Raw genomic sequence first — 23,166 nt, 5'->3', positions numbered from 1 at the left:
GACTGTCAGGAAAATCGCTCAAGCTCAGGAGCAGGATTGCATTGAGCTGTGATTGTGCCACTGCACTCCAACCTGGGCAATTGAGCAAGACTGTGTTTCTTAGAAATAAAGAAGCCTTTTGCCTGGTTCTGGGATTCTACATGTTTATCTGTCCTAGAAAATTTTAACACAGGGTTTCTCAACCTCAGCACTATTGACAGGACTAGATGATTCTTTGTTGTCAAGGATTGTTCTGTGCATTGCAGGTTGTTAAGCAGCATCCCTGGCCTCTATCCACTAGATGCCAGTAGTGGCTCCCATTGTGACAACCAAAAATGTCTCCAGATACTGCCAAATACTCCTGTGTCAGGATACGGGGGAAGAAAGCTCATTCCTGATTGAGAACTACTGGGTTAATATACACAGTTTGGAAAATACTAATCGTAAAAACTGTACCAGTCTTTGTATAATGCTGTCAATATGTAAATACCTTTGTTTAGAATTGACTTGTGTTACATTTTAGGGAAAAAATATAACATTGTGATTAAGTGACCCCAAAGTCACATTTTGGTAAGTTAGTTGTCGGTCCATATTCCTGACATGCTGGTGCTTCTCCTTCCATACCTTGAAAAAAAAACTCTAACAGACTTTTTTTTTTAACTGGACCTTTACGTGCAAAATGCCCTATTTCTGCCCCCAAATACGTAAAGCTGTATATAGTTTCTCTTCAGGTTTTGGATATTCATAAAGCATTAATTTTATTCTTATAGACGCAAAATGATTTCATGGTTATCTGCAATGTTGCAAAAATCCTAGAGCTAGTTGTACCACTGATGGAGCATCCAAGTGAAACTTTTCTTGCCACTATTGAGGAAGATCTAATGAAGCTCATCATCAAATATGGCATGACTGTAAGCACTCAGTTTACCATTTCTTTATTCATTACTGTAAAGTTCTAATGTATTTTATTAAAATTTTTAAAGCAAATATTTGTAAAAAGCTAAGTTTTTAAAATAGTATATTTTTAACTTTTATCTAAACATTTTCTATATCTTTTAGGTAGTGCAACATTGTGTGAGCTGTCTTGGAGCTGTTGTAAATAAAGTGACACAAAATTTTAAATTTGTGTGGGCTTGTTTCAATAGATACTATGGTAAGTTCAATACCAGGGTTTTAAAATTATTCTGCTAGGTCCTGCAGGGGGTCAGCTTATTTTAAACACATTTGATAAAAGGCTAGACTCGAGGAAATTATGAGGTGTGATTATCCACCGTGGTCCTCTCAGAAACAATATTTTCTAGTGTCTTTTGTATTTCCTGAAGAACCCACTGTGATTACTTCAGAAATTTATCTCCTGATAAGTAAAGATTGGTAAATTTTTTGCGCACTGTGAAAAGTAAAATTTAAATTTTCTTACATTAGTTAGTTTAGACTCTGAAGAGCACTCTCATAATTCTAGACATATTTAATATTTAGAACCATTAGTAAAAATTAATTGGCTGGGGACAGTGGCTCATGCCTGTAATCCCAGCACTTTGGGAGGCCACGGCGGGTGGATTACCTGAGGTCGAGAGTTCGAGATCAGCCTGGCCAACATGGTGAAACCCTGTCTCTCTACTAAAAATACAAAAATTTGCCAGGCGTGGTGGCACACGACTGTAATCCCAGCTACTTGGGAAGTTGAGGCAGGAGAATCACTTGAACACGGGAGGCGGAGGTTGCAGTGAGCCAAGATCACGTCACTGCACTCCAGCCTGGGTGACAGAGTGAGACTCCATCTCAAAAAAAAAATTGTAATTCATTAGTAGTAATTACTTGAACAAAGATAAATATTATAAGTAAATATTACTTATCTTTATTAGGTGCCATTTCAAAATTAAAAAGTCAACACCAAGAGGACCCAAATAACACTTCACTTCTAACAAACAAACCAGCACTTCTTAGATCCCTTTTCACCGTTGGAGCACTATGTCGGCATTTTGATTTTGATCTGGAAGATTTTAAAGGCAACAGCAAGGTAAAGATAGTAATACTTAAAATGCTATAAAACATAGAACTATATGGCACTGTGATCTGAGAATGACAGTAGTGACCCAGGATGAAGGCAACATTAGAGTAGTCTGGTTTAATGAAAATTCTGAAAACAGTGCTGCTCAAAGCATGGTCCTCAGACTGGCTGCTAATCCATCAACTTTTTGTTACTGGTGTGTAACCAGATAATGAAATTTCCCTGACAAGTTATATCAGCTTTGTAACAGTAGCACACTGTTGACATCAACAGCTGACTTTTTAAAAAAAATTTTTTTCAATGAAGGAAACAATGCACTGATTTACATTCTGAAACAAGCTTCTTTGTCACAGACTGATACTTTGAATGCCACTGTTCTAAAATAAATGGAATTGGTTACTTATTTTTTTAATAAAGTTCACACAAATTCTCATTGTCTTTAGGTATTTTTTCCTTTATAGTTGAAAATTAATCTAAGTTACAGTTCATGAACACTTTAATGTGTTTTCCTCCCCTTAGGTTAACATAAAAGATAAAGTACTTGAACTATTGATGTATTTTACAAAACACTCAGATGAAGAAGTACAAACAAAAGCTATCATTGGTCTAGGTAAGTCTAAATTTCTTTATAATTTGTAGCTATTTGAGAGGGATAGAGGATATTTTTAAATATTGTGAATCTAAATTGTTGATTTACTTTAATATGTTTCTATTAGCAGTAAGATTTGGTGTATAGAATGTAGGTCTGAGGATTAAAACAACTGGGTTGCATTCTTGTCATGGCCATTGACTTCCTGGGTAACCTTGAGCAAGCCATTTGTCTGTTCATCAGTTTCTTCATTAGTAAAATAGAGATAACAATACTTTCTTCTACCCCTCCTCCATAGGGTATCTTAAGAACATTTATTAAAGCCCTTTGATAAAGAAAAATAACGTAGAAGAATTCTGTGCTCTTTGCATTTTTTTAATTGTTCTTTTTCATTGCAAAGCTTTGTCACTACAGGAAGCTGCCACATCTGGTTAAAACAATGATCAGTCTACACTGACTTATTTATATAAAAGCAAATAGTAAGCAACCCAGAAGGAACAATTTGGATATATACCTGTTTTATAATGTTTTTCCAGGAAGGATTGATGTAATAAAAACATGTTTTGCAATTGTTAGGCAGGTCTATGTGGCTTATATCTAGGAAGGAATTAGAATATGAGGAAATAGGAGGTGAATGGCATTAAAGTACCTGAATTGAATGCACTTCAAAAAAATACAAGAACAGTCTGTCCAGGTTTTTGGTTTTTGTTGTTGTTTTTTTCGGTACAAATACAGTTGGCCTTCCATATCCATGGGTTTCACATCTGTGGATTTAACCACCAAGGATCAAAAATACTGAGAAAAAAAAAATTACACCTGTACTAAATATGTACAGACTTTTTTTGTCATTGTTCTCTAAACAATACAACAGCAATTTACATAGCATTTACATTGTATTAGATATAAATAATCTAGAGATGATTTAAAGTATATGAGAGGATATGAGTAGATTATATGCAAATACTACCCCATTTTATATCAGGGACTTGAGAATCCACGGATTTTGGTATCCCTGGGAGGTTCTGGAGCCAATCCCCCATGGATACCGAGCAATGACTGTACACGTAAAGCTACCCAATGAGATTAAAAACTTATTTGGAAATTTTATTTTGGTGTTATGATTAAGGTTTATACTTTAATATGCATGAGTAGTTATTTATATTAGTCTTTTGAACAAAAATGAGTAAGAAAAGATTCTAACTTACCCATACCTTATTAAATCATGTTTATGATTTCTGTAAATAAATTGAAACCTTATCATTTTATTCCTCCTCCATCCCTTTTTGAAAATTACGTATAGCACATAGAGTAAAAATTCAGACATCATTTACTAAGGAGTTAAATTGGTGCAATATTAACTTCAAGCCAATGTGTACCTTCAAATATTCAGTCTGGACATAATTTATACAGAGTGGCAAAACTATTAAAATTCATATAATTTTAATATGAATACAGTGTTACAAGTATTTCAGAGTACAAAAAGATGAAGTTTTAACTTAAGCAGTGCTATTCAGAAAATATTGCCTCTAGACCAGTTAATAAAAGACATCTTGCCTGGGCCATAGTTATCCTGAGTGACCTTGGGCTAGTTATCTGATCACTCTATGCTTTGAGTTTAGTTTGTTGTTTGTTACCAATAATACTTGCTATCATCAGAGATCTTCATTTTTTCCTCAAATAAACATTATATACAAATAAACATGGATGATATATTGCTACTTATTAACCCGTGGTTATAGGATTCAGCATTGTGGCCTTATTATAATGCCATATGAGAAAGAAATGGAAGATATTTTTAGCTCTGGTTTATTATATTGTTTCATCAAATGAATATATTTTAATTTTTTTTTTAAAATAATGTCAATGTAGTACCTTCTGCTGGGGATCTGAAAAATGTTTGCAGACATTATTTCTTAAATCCTGAAAACATCCCTGTGAGGTAGGTGGGTGGTAAATATTATTATCCCCATTTTACAGATGGAGAATTGAGGCACAGAGAGATTATGTGACTCACCCAAGGTCACACTACAAGTCAGTGGTGGAGCCAGGAATAGAACCCAAGACTCCTGACTCCTAATCCACTCCCCTAGCCACTAGGCCCTGCTCCCTCCTCAAGGTTTCCTCTTGTGTGAAATTCTCCTTTGAAATGCAATTTCTTGTTTTTAATTCATGGGGAAAGAAGTACCTGCTCTAAGGCTTCTCTAGGTAAGGCCACCAGCATATTCTTCCAGTCATTTTAAGTTTTAATTTTTTGAAATAAGGAGCCGTTTATATAATTTATTAACATATTTATTAAATGTTTTATTTAATTTTAATATGAATATATGATGAGATTTTTCCCCTCTCCCATAGGGTTTGCCTTTATTCAGCATCCAAGTCTAATGTTCGAGCAAGAAGTGAAGAATCTATATAATAATATTTTATCTGATAAGAACTCCTCAGTCAATTTAAAAATACAAGTGTTAAAAAACCTCCAGACCTACCTACAAGAAGAAGATACACGTATGCAGCAGGCAGATAGAGACTGTAAGTGAAAATATATTTTTAAATTTCATAGCTACATTTATATTATAATGGCTTTATCTTCTTTAATCTAAATATCTAAATTTCCTTATTTGTTAGATGAAGAAATTCAGTTAAATAGCAGTCCTTATGCTGAGGTCTATAGCTGGGCTTTAGCATATTCTTAAATTCTCTAAAATAGTTTTAAAATTGTATATGTGTGTAAACATTAACATTTTGAGGGAGGAAAGAGATTATAGTTCTCATTGGGTTCTCAAAGGGGCCTCTGACACAGACACACACACACACACACTCTCACACACAGATTAAGAACCATTGAGCCAGAACACTAGCTGTAACGTTTTGTGATTTTGGTTATGGCCTAATTTTGAAATATTTAGTAAAGTTAGTATAGGTGCTCTTAATGTGTGTTTATCCTTTGCTTGCTTTTGTAGGGAAGAAAGTTGCAAAACAGGAAGACTTAAAAGAAATGGGTGATGTTTCCTCAGGGATGAGTAGTTCCATCATGCAGCTTTATCTCAAACAGGTGCTTGAGGCATTTTTTCACACCCAGTCAAGTGTACGCCACTTTGCCCTAAATGTCATTGCATTGACTCTAAATCAAGGTCTTATTCATCCAGTTCAGGTAAGCATGTTTTATGGCAGCAGCACTTAATAAAAGAGCAAGATTAGTTGTAATTTGATACATTGTGATTATAGAGAATAAGTAGTTCTTTGTTCCTCTTACTCTTCTTTGTACTAAACTCTTAAGAATCTGGCAGTTTTAGATAATCTCTTGGGTTATGATTACTGCAAAATACCCATATATTCATAATATTGTCTCTGTTATAAACTTGTAATTTCTATTGGCAGAACATATACTCAAATTATTTTTCTAAGTAGGGATAATATATTTGTTTTAATTCATATTTACTTTTGTCCCTAAGATCCAACAATCTATAATGTGAAGAGAGTTAACTGGGTTTAAAAGTATAATCTGTTCAACAGGGTGGAGTCTTAGTCCACAGAAAAGTAAATTATGTAAACTCAATTCCTTCATCTTTAAGTTGGGTATAACACCAACTACTCGACACCTCATAGCATTAATATGAGGACACAACGACATAATAAAGACATTAGTGTTACTGAAGATTGGCAGCCAATGCTGATGTAGTAGTATATACCATCTGATGGTCAAGAGAGCACCATAGGCTACAAAAGTGTATGTATTAAGTAAGCAGAGTCTATACCCTTCAAGATTTTTATTTTGGGTATTTTTCATGGAACGTTTTAAAAATATGATATATTTAAACATACTGTGGTCTTCCCTGTGTCCTGAAACAAAACATGTTAACAAATATTTATCCTGTTCTTCATGACTCCAGGCTATTATCATAAAGAATCATACATTATAATGAAACAGTAGTACATTGAGACTGTCACCTTTTTAAACTACCGAGGGTTCTTTGTTGGGTGCTTTTTATTATATATGCCTTTTAAACTTTTTTTTTTAATTTCACACAAAGGAGTCAGGTGCAGTGGCTCACACGTGTAATCCCAGCACTTTGGGAGGCAGAGGTGGGCGGATCACTTGAGTCAGGAGTTCAAAACCAGCATAGCCAACATGGCAAAACCCCATCTCTACTAAAAATACAAAAATTAGCCAGGTGTGGTGGCACATGCCTGTGGTCCCAGCTACATGGGAGGCTGAGGCAGGAAAATTGCTTGAACCCAGGAAGCAGAGAACCCAGGAAGCAGAGGTTGCAGTGAGCCGAGACCGTGCCATTGCACTCCAGCCTGGCCAACAGAGGGAGACTCCATCTCAAAAAAAAAAAAAAAAAAAAAAAAAAATTCACACAAAGAAATTGCAAAAGTGATACGATGAATTCCTTTATTCTCTTCACCTCTATTCACCATTTGTTGACATTTTGCCACAATTGCTTTCTCTCTGTCCCTTTATACATCTGCTTTTTTCTGAATCATTTGGTAGGAAGTTTCAAGTAATTATGATTCTTTACCACTAAACACTTCAGCATATATTTTCTAAGAACAAGGACATTGTCTTACAAAACCGTAATATAATCATTAAATTTGGGAAGTTTAACACTGATACAATATTATCTAATATACAGTTCATTTGCAGATTCTGCTAGTTAACCAAGGGCGTTCTCTATAGCCTTTTTCCTTTTCTTTTTTTTTTTTTTTTTTTTTTTGAGGCAAGATCTTGCTCTGTTTCCCAGGCTGGAGTCTCTGCCTCCTGGATTCAAGCACTCTTCCCACCTCTGCCTCCCAAGTAGCTGAGACTACGGGTGTGCGCCACCACCTGGCTAATTTTTGTGTTTTTGTAGAGACGGGGTTTTACCATGTTGGCCAGGCTGGTCTCAAACTTCTGAGCTCAAGTAATCTGCCTGCCTCAGTGTCCCAAAGTGCTGGGATTACAGGCATGAGCCACCGCACCCACCTTACAGCCTTTTTTCTTTCCTGATTCGAGATTTAATATGATCATTTCTTTCATTTAGTGCCATGTCTGTATTTTAAAGTTAGGTTTGTTGTTGTTTTTCTGGCCTTCACATTGCTTTTTAATTCAGACTCACTTAACATAGTAGTACTGTTTTTTGACTCTAGAAGTACAGTGAATATGACTGTTATCAACTCTCTGTTCCTCAAAGCCACATCTGAAATCAACTTTGAAAAACAATTATATTTTCGTAGCTTTGAGTATGGAAAACAAATTACTGTTTGCCCTATATTATCTTTACAAGGCAAATTCAGTCAAGCTTTAAAAACTACTGGATTATACATTTGTAGTCTATATCATAATCTTAAATAGATATTCTTAGTGTGAGAATGCTTTATGTTTAAAGAACCTAAACTTTACAATGAAATTGTTTAAATTTTATCACGTCAGTATTTTTGCTGGTGCTCCAGTGCTTTCTGGATTTAAGCTGAATCTCAAAAGATCTGTCATTTTAAAAAGAACACTAAAACATAGACTTTATAGGAAGGCCTATAAGGTTAAATTCATATATCTCAGATATACGAAAAGTTTTGACATATGTCTAAATAGAGAATTTTTACTACCGTGATATCTCGTAATTTTTTTTTTTATTTCCAGTGTGTGCCATATTTAATTGCTATGGGCACAGACCCAGAACCTGCTATGCGGAACAAGGCTGATCAGCAACTTGTGGAAATAGACAAAAAATATGCTGGATTCATTCATGTATGTATTTTAACATTTTATAACCTAAATTTAAACATTTTTCTTGAGTAAAGCATTTCTTTGATAAATGCCCTGCCCACATTCATAATTGGAATAAAATGTCTTACTTAGTACCTATCTTCTAAACATGCAACTAAGTTAGTCTTCCAAGGTGTTTATTCTAGTCTAAAGTTAAGATTGGGCTAGAGGTGACAGTACCAAGCACACCAGACTAAAAATCAGGAAACCTGGATTTTATATCTTACTATGTGAACTTGGCTGCAGTGACTCTCCTGGGCCTCATTTTTTTTTTCTTCTTTGAAATGAGGGAATTGTAAGAGATAATCTCTAATGTTCCTTCTAGCACTTCATTCTGTGATTCGTATTATTTTAATTAAAAAAAAACAATGAAGCTAGCCTCAGAATGTAATGCTCTAAGTATATTTTTAATTTGTGTCTTTTAATTTCCCTGACAAAAATGAGACTTTTATTGATTTCAGATGAAAGCAGTGGCTGGTATGAAGATGTCTTACCAGGTACAACAGGCAATCAACACATGCCTAAAAGATCCTGTAAGGGGTTTCAGACAAGACGAGTCCTCTAGCGCTTTGTGTTCACACCTTTACTCCATGATCCGTGGAAACCGCCAACACAGACGAGCCTTTCTTATTTCTTTACTCAACCTCTTTGATGACACAGCAGTAAGCACAAAAACTTATTATTTTAAGAAAATAAATGCTCTAGAAATTTTATGGATAAAGTAGTCATTTTTTAAATATTACCATTTTATTAGTATATGATAGTAACTTCATTAAGTGTTTTCTTAATCTTCTAAGTTATTTACAAAGTACACAGTCAGAAGTGAAGGGGAAATTTTGTATGAGAATAAGTGTAATGAGGAATAATGTATAATTTTGCCTCCATACTGAATATCCTATAAACTTTGATAACAGTTTCTGTAAGCGTATCTTTAAATAAGCAACATCACTAAACTAATCGCTTTGGGAACCGATTACCTCAAATATTGTTAGAGAATAACTGTTCTAGGTTTTTGGCTATTGAGATCCCTAGTTGTTCAACTTGATTTCCCTTAATGAAAGGAAGTCACTTTTCTGTATAGTAGTCCACTTTTATGTATAGTAGTCCTCCCTTATCATTAAAGATACATTTCATGACCCCCAGTGGATGCATGAAACCATGGATGGTACTAATTATTATATATACAGTCATGCATCACTTAATGACAGGGATACATTTGGAGAAATGCATAGTTAGGCGATTTCTTTGTGGGGTGAACATCTTACTTACACAAACCTAGATGTTGTAGCCTACCTAGGCTATATTGTTCCTGGGCTACAAACCTGTACAGCATGTTACTGTACTGAATACTGTAGATAACTATAACACAATGGTAAGTATTCATGTACCTAAACATATCTAAACATAGAAAAGGTACAGTAAAAATATGATAGGATAATCTTATGGGACCATCATCATATATGTAGTTTGTAATTGACTGAAACATGTTATGTGGCACATGACTGTACTGGTTTTTCCAATACATACAAACCTATGTTAAAGTTTTAATTTATAAATTAGTCACAGTAAGAGATTAACATAATAAAATAGAACAATTTAAACAATATACTGTAATAAAAGTTATGTGAATGGGATCTTGCTTTTCTCTCTCAAAATACCCTGTTGTAGTTTACTCACCTATTTTTGGACTATGGTTGACCAAGGGTAACTGAAACTATGGAAAGCAAAACAGCAATTGGGGAGATTACCATAATTTGAATTTTGACACTTCTGGCTGTTGCACTAGTTGCATTGGCCAGGACCATAGGCCAAGAAAACTGAATATTCTTTTAAGTTTACCTTTTAATTTATTTATTTCACACAGTATTTATTCTGCATCTGCTATGTACCAGCCATTGCGCTAAGAAGTTTAACGAGCATAAAATAGTAAAAACAGATATGGTTTCTGCCCACACAGAGCACACATGAATCTGTGTGTATAGCAACTTTTAAAAGAACAAAAGAGGCCAGGAGTGGTGACTCACGCCTGTAATCCCAGTGCTTTGGGAGGCCAAGGCAGGTGGATCACAAGGTCAGGAGTTCGAGACCAGCCTGACCAACATGGTGAAACCCCATCTCTACTAAAAATATAAAAATTAGCCGGGCGTGGTGGCACGCGCCTGTAATCCCAGCTACTCAGGAGGCTGAGGCAGGAGAATTGCTTGAACCCAGGAGGCAGAGGTTGCAGTGAGCTGAGATCACGCCACTGCATTCCAGCCTGGCCGACAGAGCGAGACTCCGTCTCAAAAAAAAAAAAAAAGAACAAAAGAAATACTTTAATTACTTGTTAGCCTGACAGCAGATTTTTGCAATAAAGCAAAATTATAATTACCATAGTGTAGATATCTTACTAGACCTCTTCAAGTACTACATGAAATTTATCATCAACATTATCATCATATCATTATCAGTATTAAGTTTGCATTGTGTATAGGACACTATACGAGGAGTGCCAGATGATATAATGTAGCGCTTTTGCCCTGAAAGGATTTTCCCTCCAGCTGTGGGGATAGGATACAAAATTAATAGTGATTACGGTTAGTATATCCTGAGTGCCCTGATGGTTTGTATTGATAATATTGTTCCAGTCCTTGTTTCTGTCCAAAAGAACTTCATTTCTATGTGATTTCACTGCCTGCTTTATGTCATTGACTAGATGTTTTGTCATCTCAGCATTTGAAATGCTAAACTGGAAACCCAGCTCTCACAATGCAATGCTTTCTTCTGACTACCTCCAACAAAGAATGTCAGAGAAGGAACAAATGCCTGAAGGCCCAGAGGGATAGAATGAGAGGGATCTGCTATATAAACCAGGGAAGGAAGATGTTCCAGTCAGGGCCAAAAAATTAATTAAAAATACAAAGATAAGAATGTGTGGGAAATAATGAATAGTTTGTTATTTGACTGGGGCAGAAAGGTCATAATGAGGAATAGTATATAGAGGATCCTGTAGATGGCAAAAAAAAAAAAACATTGTAAGTGTGTGAATAAAATAATGAGGACAATTGCCAAAGAGCAGTTTAGGAAGATGAATTTTTTTAGCATTGTGGTCACACTGGAGGTAATAATAAATTATTATGATAACAGTAGGGGAGAAAAAGAATGGATAGTAGAGGCTGGGTGTGGTGCCTCATGCCTGTAACCCCAGCATTTGGGGAGGCCGAGGCAGATGGATCACCTGAGGTCAGGAGTTCGAGAACAGCCTGGCCAACATGGCAAAATCCTATCTCTACTAAAAATACAAAAAAATTAGCCAGGCATGATGGCGCGCACCTGTAGTCCCAGCTACTTGGGAGGCTGAGGCATGAGAATCACTTGAACCTGGGCAGCAGAGATTGGCAGTGAGCTGAGATCACACCACTGCACTCCAGCTGAGCGACAGAGCGAGACTCCATCTCAATATTTAAAAAAAAAAAAAAAGAATGGATAGTAGAAAAGAAAAGAAAGTTGAGGAAAGAATTAAATGAGACTATGTGAAAAGAATAGTTAGTGGACAACTGGAATATTTTTATCTTGAGCACCTGAAACAATAATAATAGGATTGTTGCCAAAGTCAGATTGCAAAGGAGTTGGCTTGAGGAGTACATAAAAAGGGAGTAGTCAAAGAGGTAGGAAGAGAAAACTTAGGAAGAAGATTTCATGAAGGAAAGTGTGGGTAATAGTCAGATGCTACTGAGAAGTCAAGGAGAGTAAGAAGTGAAAAATAGAGTAGAATGGTGAACTTCGTGGACAAAAACAGTCAAGCAGTGAGGGACAAAAGCAGATTGTAATTGAAGAGGGAGGGCCAGGTGAGATGACTCATGCTTGTAATCCCAGCACCCAAGGCAGATGATAGCTTGAGCCCAGGAGTTCCATACCAGCCTGGGCAACATAGTGAGACCCTATCTCTACAAAAATTAAAAAATAAAAACTGGCCAGGCCTGGTGGTATGCACCTATACTCCTAGCTACCTAGCTACTGAAGAGACCGAGGCAAAGGGATTGCTTGAGCCCAGGAGTTCAAGGTGGCAGTGAGTGGTATCATGTCTCCTTTAAAAAAAAATAGTGGGGAAGACATGGGAGGAGGAGTCTAAACTATTCTTTGAAGAACTTTGAAAGGAAAGAGAAATACAGGGCCTTTATGATTGTTGAAGAAAATATGTATATTTTCAATATTATATGAGTTTTGAAAATATATATATGAATTATAGTGTTAAAACTAATAGATGAGGTAGGGTTTTATGTCTACATTTTTTCATCTGTAACGTGGGTGTTGATACATATTGTAAAGTAAAAATAGAGTGAGAGTGATACTCTTATGAATATTAATAGCAAGGTTATTCCATCTGTGCTATGGGATCTTGCTGCTGCTGCTGTTGGGTTTTATGTTGTTTCCATGGCAGGGGAAGGTAGATGGTAGGAGTGAGTGTTTTCCAGTTGTGAGCTTTTTTTTTCCTTGAGCTATAAATATTTAAAAGAAATTTGAATATTAATATGCCTTTCTGTTTATGATCATGAAATGCTTGAATTCTCTATTACTTCTTTTTAAAGCAAGCAACTAAATAATCATAATTTTTCTCTTAAATTTTGCCTGCCTCACAGTTTTTACAGTGTGAAACTGATAGCATTGTCAAAACAACTCTGACATTCTGAATTACATATACACAGGAAACTGACAAATGTTTATGAGTACATGGGATTTGGGTTTTTTCTTTTAACCTATGTATTAGTACTATAATTACTAGTTATTTTGAGGGCAGAATAGTAACTGTGTGTAACTGATCTCCATATAGGTTAAACTCTTAGTAGCACAATGATATAACTAGAACTTTCATGTATACTTTCTGATATGGTATGGATTTATCATAAAGATTCCATATACTCTAAGAAAACTTCAAGGAATTTCACATGGATGCAATAAAAAATTTCACCTCTTCTCTTGAGATAGCATAGTGTAAGTCATTATAAAATAAAACAAAATGGGCCTAAGATTATTTTATAAAATTCCATTTCTGTTCCCCCTTTTCCCTTTTCGTTACACCTGTCTCCCTTTCCCTTTTTCCCCCTCTATATTTCTCTCCCTCCTCTCCCTCTGTCTCTCTGTGTCTCTCCCCACTCTCTCCGTGTGTGTCTGCTTATCTCTGTCTAACATTAAGTGAGGTGAAAGTGCCCTGTATTTTTTCTTAAAAAGGTTTTTTGGTTGGGTTTCTAGATTATCCGCTAAACATGTGTGCTTTTTCTTAAAATTTACAGAAAACAGACGTGACTATGCTCTTGTATATAGCAGACAATCTAGCCTGTTTTCCATACCAGACACAGGAAGAGCCGTTGTTTATAATGCATCATATAGACATTACACTCTCAGTTTCTGGTAGTAACCTACTGCAGTCATTCAAGGAGGTAAGTTACACACATTACTATTCTTAATCCATCTGTCAAAGTGCAGGCATGCTGTTTTCACTGTTTTGTTTCTCATTATTCTTTTTATCCTCTTCACGAGTATATAAAATCTTTCTAAGTGAACTTAATGAAATCTGGGCAATACTTGACTTGGGAGAGGATGTACGTTGCCACTTTACCTCTATTTAGAAACATCTAAAATAGATATATGGATTGTTCTGTTGATAAGCCATCACATTTATTTCTCTCACTTTAAGCACTGACCTTAAGTGTTTGCATCCATTCATACATTCATTTAAACCCCATTTTAAAACATTATTCTGTAAATCTTGTAATGCTGTAATCACAACATTACACATGAAAATATATAGCTTATTTACACTTAAACAGAAAATTTATGACACCATTGACTTTCTTATCCCTCAACTACAGCACCGTAATAGAGTTTGCATATGTGTGCCCAAAATCTTTGCTAAATTTCTTGTTGAACCTTCCATCGTTTCTGTCATGACTTTTAGGAGGAATGTAATTTATTTAATTATAAAAGTACCTGGTGTAGCACTAGGCATATAGTAAGCACTCAGTAAATTCTTTACAAATTGAATATTCTCATGTATCTAATGATCCAAGTAGATCTCATTTTATAAAATTGTATTGCTCACAACTCAGCCTTGTCAGACTAGTAAATCAGACAGATTATTTTAGATGCCTCCTGAGGGCTGGAATTACAGAGGTGTCTTAAACCCTTACTACTTGAAGTATGGACCACACACCAGCAGCAGTGGTTTCACCTGAGAGCTTATTAAAGCTGTAGAACCTCAGGCCCCACCCAGATTTGCTGAAACAGAATCTGCATCTTCAACAAAATCCACAGATGTTAATATGCACATTTAAGTTTGAGAAGTTAATAATTTCCCAGGAGCTTTAGCCCTCATGTTCTCTTATTTTACCTACTTACTGGTATGGCTATCTTTGTAAATGTTTCTTCCACTTTTGAAGAAATTTGTTATAATGTGCCCCACACACACACACCACACAACCTGCTTAAGTCCAGTTGACTTTGTTTCTAAGAGCTAACATTTTCATAAAGTACAAAGAAACAGGATTTAAGTCTTCAGAGAAAATTGCTTATTATCTTGCCGAAATGTTCTTGAAAAGGAGAGTTTGCTCGAAGCTGGGATGTCCAAGATTACTTTATTCTCCTCAGTTAAATTATAATTACTGCTTTTCCTCATAATGACTTACCTATGCACCAAATTGATACTTTTAATAACTATCTTTTATTACTGTCCTTAGAAGAAAATTGTTTCCCTTTGAATGATATTTCAGAAGGATTTTTTTGAAGGAGTGGTTGTAGGGGAGGGGGTGGATATTATATATAATTTTATTTAGTTTTAGAAACTATCCCCTAAGATTACATATCCAGTTGTTGATATAAAGTCAAGAGGTTTATAAAATATTAGTTTAAGGAAGCTTTTTCAAGCTGTTGAATGGAGCATACTTATATTTACTAGTGGCATTTTGTTTTTATTGTTTATCAAACAATTTTTTCTTTCAGTCTATGGTAAAGGACAAAAGGAAAGAGAGAAAATCATCACCTAGTAAGGAAAATGAGTCAAGCGACAGTGAAGAAGAAGTTTCCAGGCCTCGGAAGTCACGGAAACGTGTAGATTCAGATTCAGATTCAGATTCAGAAGACGATATAAATTCAGTGATGAAATGTTTGCCAGAAAATTCAGCTCCTTTAATCGAATTTGCAAATGTGTCCCAGGGTATTTTATTACTTCTAATGTTAAAACAACATTTGAAGAATCTTTGTGGATTTTCTGATAGGTAAGGTTACATAAGCAGTGAGAGAAAAAACTTCACTCTGTTCAAATAATAAATATTTGGGCTGGGTGTGGTGGCTCATGCCTGTAATCCCAACATTTTGGGAGGCTGAGGCGGGCAGATCCCCTGAGGTCAGGAGTTCGAGACCAGCCTGGCCAACATGGTGAAACGCCATCTCTATTAAAAATACAAAAATTAGCCTAGTGTGGTGGTGCACGCCTGTGGCCCCAGCTACTCAGGAGACTGAGGCAGGAAAATCGCTTAAACCTGGGAGGCGGAGAGTGCAGTGAGCTGAGATTACGCCACTGCACTCCAGCCTGGGCAACAGAGCGAGACTCTGTCTAAAAAAATAATAATAAATATGAAACCCAGTTTTGTTTGCATGCTTACTTTAATGTTAGAAATGTTCCTTTTTTAAAAAGGAGTTTATTCTCTTCTATTGCTGGATAGTATTCTATTGTGTAATATGCCATAATTTATTTTTATTAAAGGGAAAAAAACATATTCCTATACTTGGTGATAATGCATTACAAATTGAAGGACTTATTTTGTTGATTTCCTTAAAAAGACTCAAGCTAACCTTAAAATAGATTACAAGTTTAAGTTTTTAAAGAGCTCTGAAGTAACAGATGTAAACCAACTAAACAGAGCTCCAGTAGAACTCAAATAGTATTTAAAGTACTCTATAAAGTAAGAGAGAGAAAAGGTACAGCTATTATAAACACCCTGTAGTTTTACCCACCAGTAGTCATTAAAGATACCTCTTTTCTGCCTGTAACCATGGAATTTTGGTCATTTTTTACATTCATTGAAATCTAAGATTAGGAATCACAAAATCAAATGTTAATAGGCTACCTGGTCAATGGCCAACTGGAAAGAGTGTGTTGCATGTAAAGAGGTCATTTAAGTGGACCTGTCTCAAGTTTCCATAAGCTTGTTGCCAAAGGAGAGGGTGGGCATAATGTGGCTAGAGCTCCCACTTTTTCAGGAGACACTAGAAATCCAGATTTTTAAGAGGAATATCTGTATTTGCAACAGGGTCTCGCTCTGATGCCCAGGTGGAGTGCAGTTATGCAATCATAAACTCCTGGGCTCGAGTAATCCTCCTACTTCAGCCACCTGAGTAGCTGGGAGTACAGATGCATGCCACCACACCCAGCTAATTTTTTTTATTTTTTACTTGTAGAGATGATGTCTAGTTGTGTTGCTCATGGTAGTCTTGAACTCCTGGCCTCAAGTGATCCTCCCACACTGGCCTCCCAAAACTCTGAGATTATAGGCATGAGCCACTGCTCCTGGCCTTATAAGGAATATCTTGATGTTAAATGTTGGCAAGATGCAAAATAATTTAAAACCTTGTAAGGTTTTGAGGCAATGCTAAGGAGTTGGAAAGATTTTTAAGCAGAGTTGTTAATAACCTGAAACAGGTTTATAAACAATCATTCTGGCCACTATATAGAGGATGGATAGGTTGGGGGTGGGGGAGCAACTAGTAGAAAGAGGTAAACCAGTTAGGTGGTATTAAGTAATTGTATTGAAGCTGTCCTAGGATCACAATAGTATTAAAAATAGACATGAGAAACTAATTTCATTAATATGGTGCTTCCTACCTATAATTGGATTTCTCCAAATATGTTGTTTCCATAGTTTTAAAGTTTTTGGTTTTGTTTTCCCAAAACAGTAAAATTCAGAAGTACTCTCCATCTGAATCTGCAAAAGTATATGATAAAGCGATAAACCGAAAAACAGGAGTTCATTTTCATCCAAAACAAACACTGGACTTCCTGCGGAGTGACATGGCTAATTCCAAAATCACAGAAGAGGTGAAAAGGAGTATAGTAAAACAGTATCTAGATGTGAGTAGTAAAACCAAAAGTTTTTACTTCTCATAAGGGCTTTTTTGACAAGTAAATGTGGGGGGCCGGTGGGGAGATAACTATCTCCTTCACATTGAATATAAGCTTCATGAACTATCAAGATAATTTTTCTCTATCTTGTTTTAATGAGTTACTTTAAGCTTGTCTTTCCCATTGCACCCATGGCATCCTAATTATTTTTTCTTAGGAAACAGCAGCCCACGAATAATTTTATTTTAGCAAAAATGAAAGATTATAGGAAAACCTGTGTGTGTTTTGTAGTTGTCCCCTGGTATCCACGGGAAATTGGTTCCAGTCCCCCAATGGATACCCAAATCCTCCGATATTCAAGGGCCTGATAAAAAATGGCATAGTAGGCTGCGTGAGGTGGCTCACACCTGTCATTCCAATGCTTTGGGAGGCCATGGCAGGTGGATCACTTGAGCTCAGGAGTTTGAGACCAGCCTGGGCAACGTGGCAAATCCCCATATCTATAAAAAATACAAAAAATTACCTGGGGGCAGTGGTGTGCACCTGTAGTCCCAGCTACTCAGGAGGCTGAGGCAGGAGAAGTGCTTGAGCCTGAGAGGCAGAGGTTACAGTGACCTGAGATTGCACCATTACACCCCATACTGGGTGACAGGAGTGAAACCCTGTCTCAAAAAAATTATTTAAAAAGCATAGTATTTGCATATAACCTACATACATCCTCCCATATACTTTAAGTCATTTCTAGATTACTTATAATACCTAATACAATGTAAATGCTATATACATAGTTGTTATACTGCATTTTTTTTAAGTTGTATTTTTTATTGTAATGCTGTTTGTTTTGTTTTGAGACGGAGTTTCACTCTTGTTGCCCAGGCTGGAGTGCAATGGCGCGATCTCGGCTCACCACAACTTCTGCCTCCCGGGTTCCAGCAAGTCTCCTGCCTCAGCCTCCCGCATAGCTGGGATTACAGGCGCCAGCCACCACGCCCAGCTAATTTTTGTATTTTTAGTAGAGATGGGGTTTCACCATGTTGGCCAGGCTGGTCTCAAACTCCTGACCTCAGGTGATCCGCCGGCCTCCCAAAGTGCTGGGATTACAGGCATGAGCCACCATACCTGGCCAGTGCTGTTATTTTTTATTGTGGCATTTTCCAAATAGTTTTTGATCCACTGTGGGTTGAATCCGCAGGTGCGGAATCCGGGAATACAGAGGGCTATGTTTTTAATTCAGAAAAATACATGGCTTATATGTCATAAAAGGTAAAACTGCAAGCAGTCATTCTCTTACCGTGTTTGGCTATTCTGTTCCTTTCTTTTCTGATAACCAATATTATTACTTTTTCGTATGTTCTTATATGAGTAATGCCAATATATATATTTGTAGATTTTCTCACTTATCAAGTATGCAAATGTATGTATATAAAATGTGCTTTAAAAATAGAGACAGATAATAGACTAGAGGTTACCAAGGACCGGGGAAGGAAAGAATGGGGAGTTATTGTTTAATGAGGACAGCTGTGGTTTCCAGTGATTAAAAAAAAAAAGAAACAGCTCTGGAAATGGACAGTGGTGATAGTTGTACAATATGCCAATGAATTATACATTTAAAATGGTTAAACTGGTAGGCTGGACATGCTGGCTTATACCTGTAATCTTAGCACTTTGGGAGGCCTATGTAGGAGGTTTGCTTGAGTCCAGGAAGTCCAGGCCAGCCTGAGCAACAGGGTGAGACCCTGTCTCTACAAAAAATACAAACATTAGCCAGACATGGCGGTGTGCACCTGTAGTCCCAACTGCTGGGGAGGCTGAGGTGGGAGGACCACCTAAGCCTGGGAGGTGGAGGCTACAGTGAGCCATGATCGTGCCACTGCACTTCAGCCTGAGTGACAGCGTGAGACCCTGTCTCAATTTAAAAAGAAAAAAAAAAAGGGTTAAGCTGGCAAATTTTATGATATTTCTATTTTACCACAATATAAAAGTTTTTAAAAATGTTTTTGAAATTAGAGGACTATCCTAAAAAATAAAAATAAAGTTTTATATTTTAATCTACTTAATTTCAGGTGTAGTGGCTCCCAAGCACTTTGGGAGGCTGAGGTGGGCAGATCACTCGAGGCCAGAGGTTTGACACCAGTTTGGCCAACATTGCAAAACCCCATTTCTATTTTTCTTAAAAAAATTTTTAAAAATCTACTTTAAAGCAAGTAGCTGAACATAAAATAAGGTTTTTTGAACTAAGAATATAATCTACACAGTGGCTTTTCATATTATTCATTGACTGCAAACCTTACTCTAAAATTTAAAAATATTTTAGTTCTTATTTAAAATTTTTCAACATTCTTTGCTTTCTCTTGTATCCTCTTAGCAGAGAGCAAAGAGGGGAGATAACTAGAAAATGTCTATCAGTAATTATCACCTGGTTGCTTGATGACTTGGACCAAGGGTCTGAAAACTCTGGCTGTTTTTGTATCTAACCCATTGCCTGTTTTTGCAAACAAAGTTTTATTGAAAACATTCATGCCCACTCATTTATTTTTCTGTAGCTGCTTTCATACTACAGTGGCAGAGTTGGGTAGTTGTGACAGACTATTTGACCTTCAAAATGAAAAATATTTACCACCTGGCTGTTTACAGAAAATGTTTACTAGCCCCTAATTTAGATGATGGCTAACGTCTGTTTCACCCACACCAAACTACTGCCATAGAAAACATTTAGGAATTTGACAATCTTGCTTGAAATATTTACTTAAAATTCTGAAATAATATCTGTTTTTTGTAGTTCAAACTTCTCATGGAACATCTGGACCCTGATGAAGAAGAAGAAGAAGGGGAGGTTTCAGCTAGCACAAATGCTCGGAACAAAGCAATTACCTCACTGCTTGGAGGAGGCAGCCCTAAAAATAATACAGCAGCAGAGACAGAAGATGATGAAAGTGATGGGGAGGATAGAGGAGGAGGCACTTCAGGGGTGAGGCGGAGGAGGAGTCAACGTATTTCGCAGCGTATTACGTAAAATGATTTTTATGTGCTTATATATGTCAGTCTATTAAATGTACACCAAGTAATGTAATACTTAAAAGAGAAAACATTTTGTAGATAGAGATTCTCTACTTACCCATTTATACATCCTTTTGTAGAAAGTTTAACATAAAAGACAATAAAAAAACAGAAATGAGATTTATCCAGCATAAAGGGTTAATTTTTCTTTGAATTGTATTAATGTGTGTTATTTTTATTGTTGCTAAGTTTTATGTAGCTATATGGTTCATATGTATATATAATTTTATATATCAATAAGAGTAAAGACACGGGTACAAATTAAGAGTTATATGGTTTTACAAGTATATGTTAACCCCTTGGCGCTGGCGGTCACGGTGCGTCTCATTGCCGGCAATGGAAGTGTGCCGGGAAATCCCAACTCCCGGCGTCAAGGGATTAAAAGCAATAAAAACAATAATTTCACTAAAATTCTTTTGTGTAACACTTGGTCTTTTTTCCCCCCTCCCAATGTTTTAGTCATTGAGAAGGTCAAAACGAAATTCAGACTCTACGGAGTTGGCAGCACAGATGAATGAAAGTGTTGACGTCATGGATGTCATCGCTATTTGCTGTCCAAAGTACAAAGATCGACCACAAATTGCAAGAGTAGTGCAGAAAACCAGCAGTGGCTTCAGTGTTCAGTGGATGGCAGGCTCCTACAGTGGCTCCTGGACTGAGGCTAAGCGCCGTGATGGCCGCAAACTGGTGCCTTGGGTAGACACTATTAAAGAGTCAGACATTATTTACAAAAAAATTGCTCTAACGAGTGCTAATAAGCTGACTAATAAAGTTGTTCAGACTTTACGATCCCTGTATGCCGCCAAGGATGGGACTTCCAGCTAATGAATTTGTACATGCAGCCAAATTTACAGGAATTTTTTTAAAAGGCAGAAAAACTTGAAATACCAACATTCTGGCAAAAAAAAATCAGTTTTATGAAGAGTAAGTGGAACCTGGGATGCAGGAACAAAAGAAGGAAATGTTGGGCAAACATTTTTGTGGGAGCTCCCTTCGCTGTTGTGCAGCAGAAACAGATTCTCAGTTCATTTTTACTCCCACTGTATTATAGTTTAACAAAAATTGTTTATATCTTGGAAAAAAAACTTTCTGTTTAAAAAAAATAAACAAGTGAATGTTGGAAATTAGTCTGTTAATGTTCTTAATAAAGTGTTCTTGGAGTTTAACCTAGCAGCGGATGGCTTTCTTTAGCTTAGCCCAGTTTCCAGGGAAGCATTGTTTTTTCCAGGCTGTAAAATGGCAGAATCTCCTGGATATATAATTTATTCTGTTGAAAAAAAAAAAGCATGCAGTATCTATGACCTATCTGCAGAAGGAGTTTTTGTAAATGTAGATTTTGATGTATTAGGTCACCCTGAAAACAATACAAGAAAAGGGATCCCCAGGTAATCTGGTGGAGCGAATACTGCAATAAATTTTTTTACTTCTCTTTGTTACTTGTCTGTTTCCATTTGAATTTCTTATTGTAAAAATCTGTTTAAATCCATTTATATTATTTTACAGTCTTTTATGTAAAATTTATTATATCAGTGGTTTTCAAAGCAAAACATAAAATATTGTTTATACAGTTTGTATAGGCTGACTTCTGAATAATTGGTATCTATTATTTTCATTCCCATAAGAGGGTGTAAACAATTAACTCCAGGGTTTTATTGTATCCTGCAATATTTAGTATTAACTATATATGATTTAGCACTGTGCCAAACACATTTTCAAGAGTACATTTTGATATAAAAAGAAACTATAGTTTATTCCTTGTATGCTTCAATTTCTTTCTAGTGATGTCATGATGCTGATATTTATTCTTTAAACCTCGGGTAAAGGTAACCTGTTATTTGGAAAACCAGCATTTCTCTTGGTTAAAATGATGTCCGGTTATTTTAGAACTAGAGTTGAGATGAATATGACACTTCATAATTACACTCACTACATTTTTCACAAATTATTTTTTAATGCTGAAAAGAGTAATTTTACTTGTTGAGATGTTTATTCATTTTCTAATAATTCTATGCTAAAAGCTTTTATCATAAGTCTTGGGAACAGTTGTCATTTACACATTACTTACTGCAGATATCTTGACTAAATCAGGAGGGAGGTGTTTAATCATTTGATATGTATAGTTGACACTCAGGAATAGTAATGCCTAAAATTTACAGTGGATGAGGTCTGTTTCAAGTTTAATTCTTTTTTAAAATGTTTTACTTATTTTTAAATCACTTTGAAAAAATTGACCTCCAGAATGCTGTTTTATGAAATTGGCAAATAAATGAAGGTATTCAATTTTTGAGGAAGAATGACATTGCCACAAAATACCTTTTTGTGACACCTATTAAACCACTATGAAAATAACTTTTCAGGATCTATTTCCTATGTGGAATTCTTTCAAATGCTTTCTTCACGGAAATGTTTTCTCACTCTTCGTTTTGTTCCCCTTACTTACATGTTTCTCTTTTCCTTATACTGTGAACTCTGGAACAAAACTAGATTGGGTTGGTTGGTTGGTTGGTTCTTCTTGGAGTTTATGTATATCAACAAAGGATTTGAGGTCACTTCTGAGAATAATATATCAAAAAGGGTACTGGTTAGAGAAAATATAAGAATAAAATCCAGCCCAGAGAGAGTACTAAGAATGTAAATGTGAGTAAAAAGCCAGTTTTGAATGCTATTTACGTGACGGTGATGCATGCTGTCATTTA

At 36.0% G+C, this 23,166-nt stretch overlaps 1 protein-coding gene across 4 annotated transcripts in view; it reads left to right on the top strand.

Annotated features, from left to right (window-relative positions):
- Positions 1-21,906, top strand: part of NIPBL (NIPBL cohesin loading factor) — a 190,573-nt gene extending 168,667 nt beyond the window's left edge. For 2 of the 4 annotated variants that reach the window (XM_024356630.3, XM_001146090.7), the window contains 13 exons: positions 750-890; positions 1,039-1,132; positions 1,842-1,996; positions 2,507-2,597; positions 4,929-5,102; positions 5,534-5,724; positions 8,194-8,301; positions 8,781-8,981; positions 13,590-13,736; positions 15,295-15,569; positions 17,248-17,422; positions 20,193-20,381; positions 20,930-21,906. In XM_024356630.3, the coding sequence (XP_024212398.1) occupies positions 750-890; positions 1,039-1,132; positions 1,842-1,996; positions 2,507-2,597; positions 4,929-5,102; positions 5,534-5,724; positions 8,194-8,301; positions 8,781-8,981; positions 13,590-13,736; positions 15,295-15,569; positions 17,248-17,422; positions 20,193-20,381; positions 20,930-21,295 (2,307 nt within the window). In that variant the 3' untranslated portion in view covers positions 21,296-21,906. Of the gene's footprint in view, positions 1-749; positions 891-1,038; positions 1,133-1,841; positions 1,997-2,506; positions 2,598-4,928; positions 5,103-5,533; positions 5,725-8,193; positions 8,302-8,780; positions 8,982-13,589; positions 13,737-15,294; positions 15,570-17,247; positions 17,423-20,192; positions 20,423-20,929 lie in introns of all 4 variants that reach the window. The other 2 variants (XM_063811291.1, XM_024356631.3) reach the window with 1 other exon arrangement.
- Positions 21,907-23,166: the final 1,260 nt, after the last annotated feature.

The sequence above is a fragment of the Pan troglodytes genome, chromosome 4, assembly GCF_028858775.2.
Source record: "Pan troglodytes isolate AG18354 chromosome 4, NHGRI_mPanTro3-v2.0_pri, whole genome shotgun sequence".
In the NCBI taxonomy this organism is placed as follows: Eukaryota; Metazoa; Chordata; class Mammalia; order Primates; family Hominidae; genus Pan; species Pan troglodytes.
This window is presented reverse-complemented; position numbering and strand designations above follow the sequence as displayed.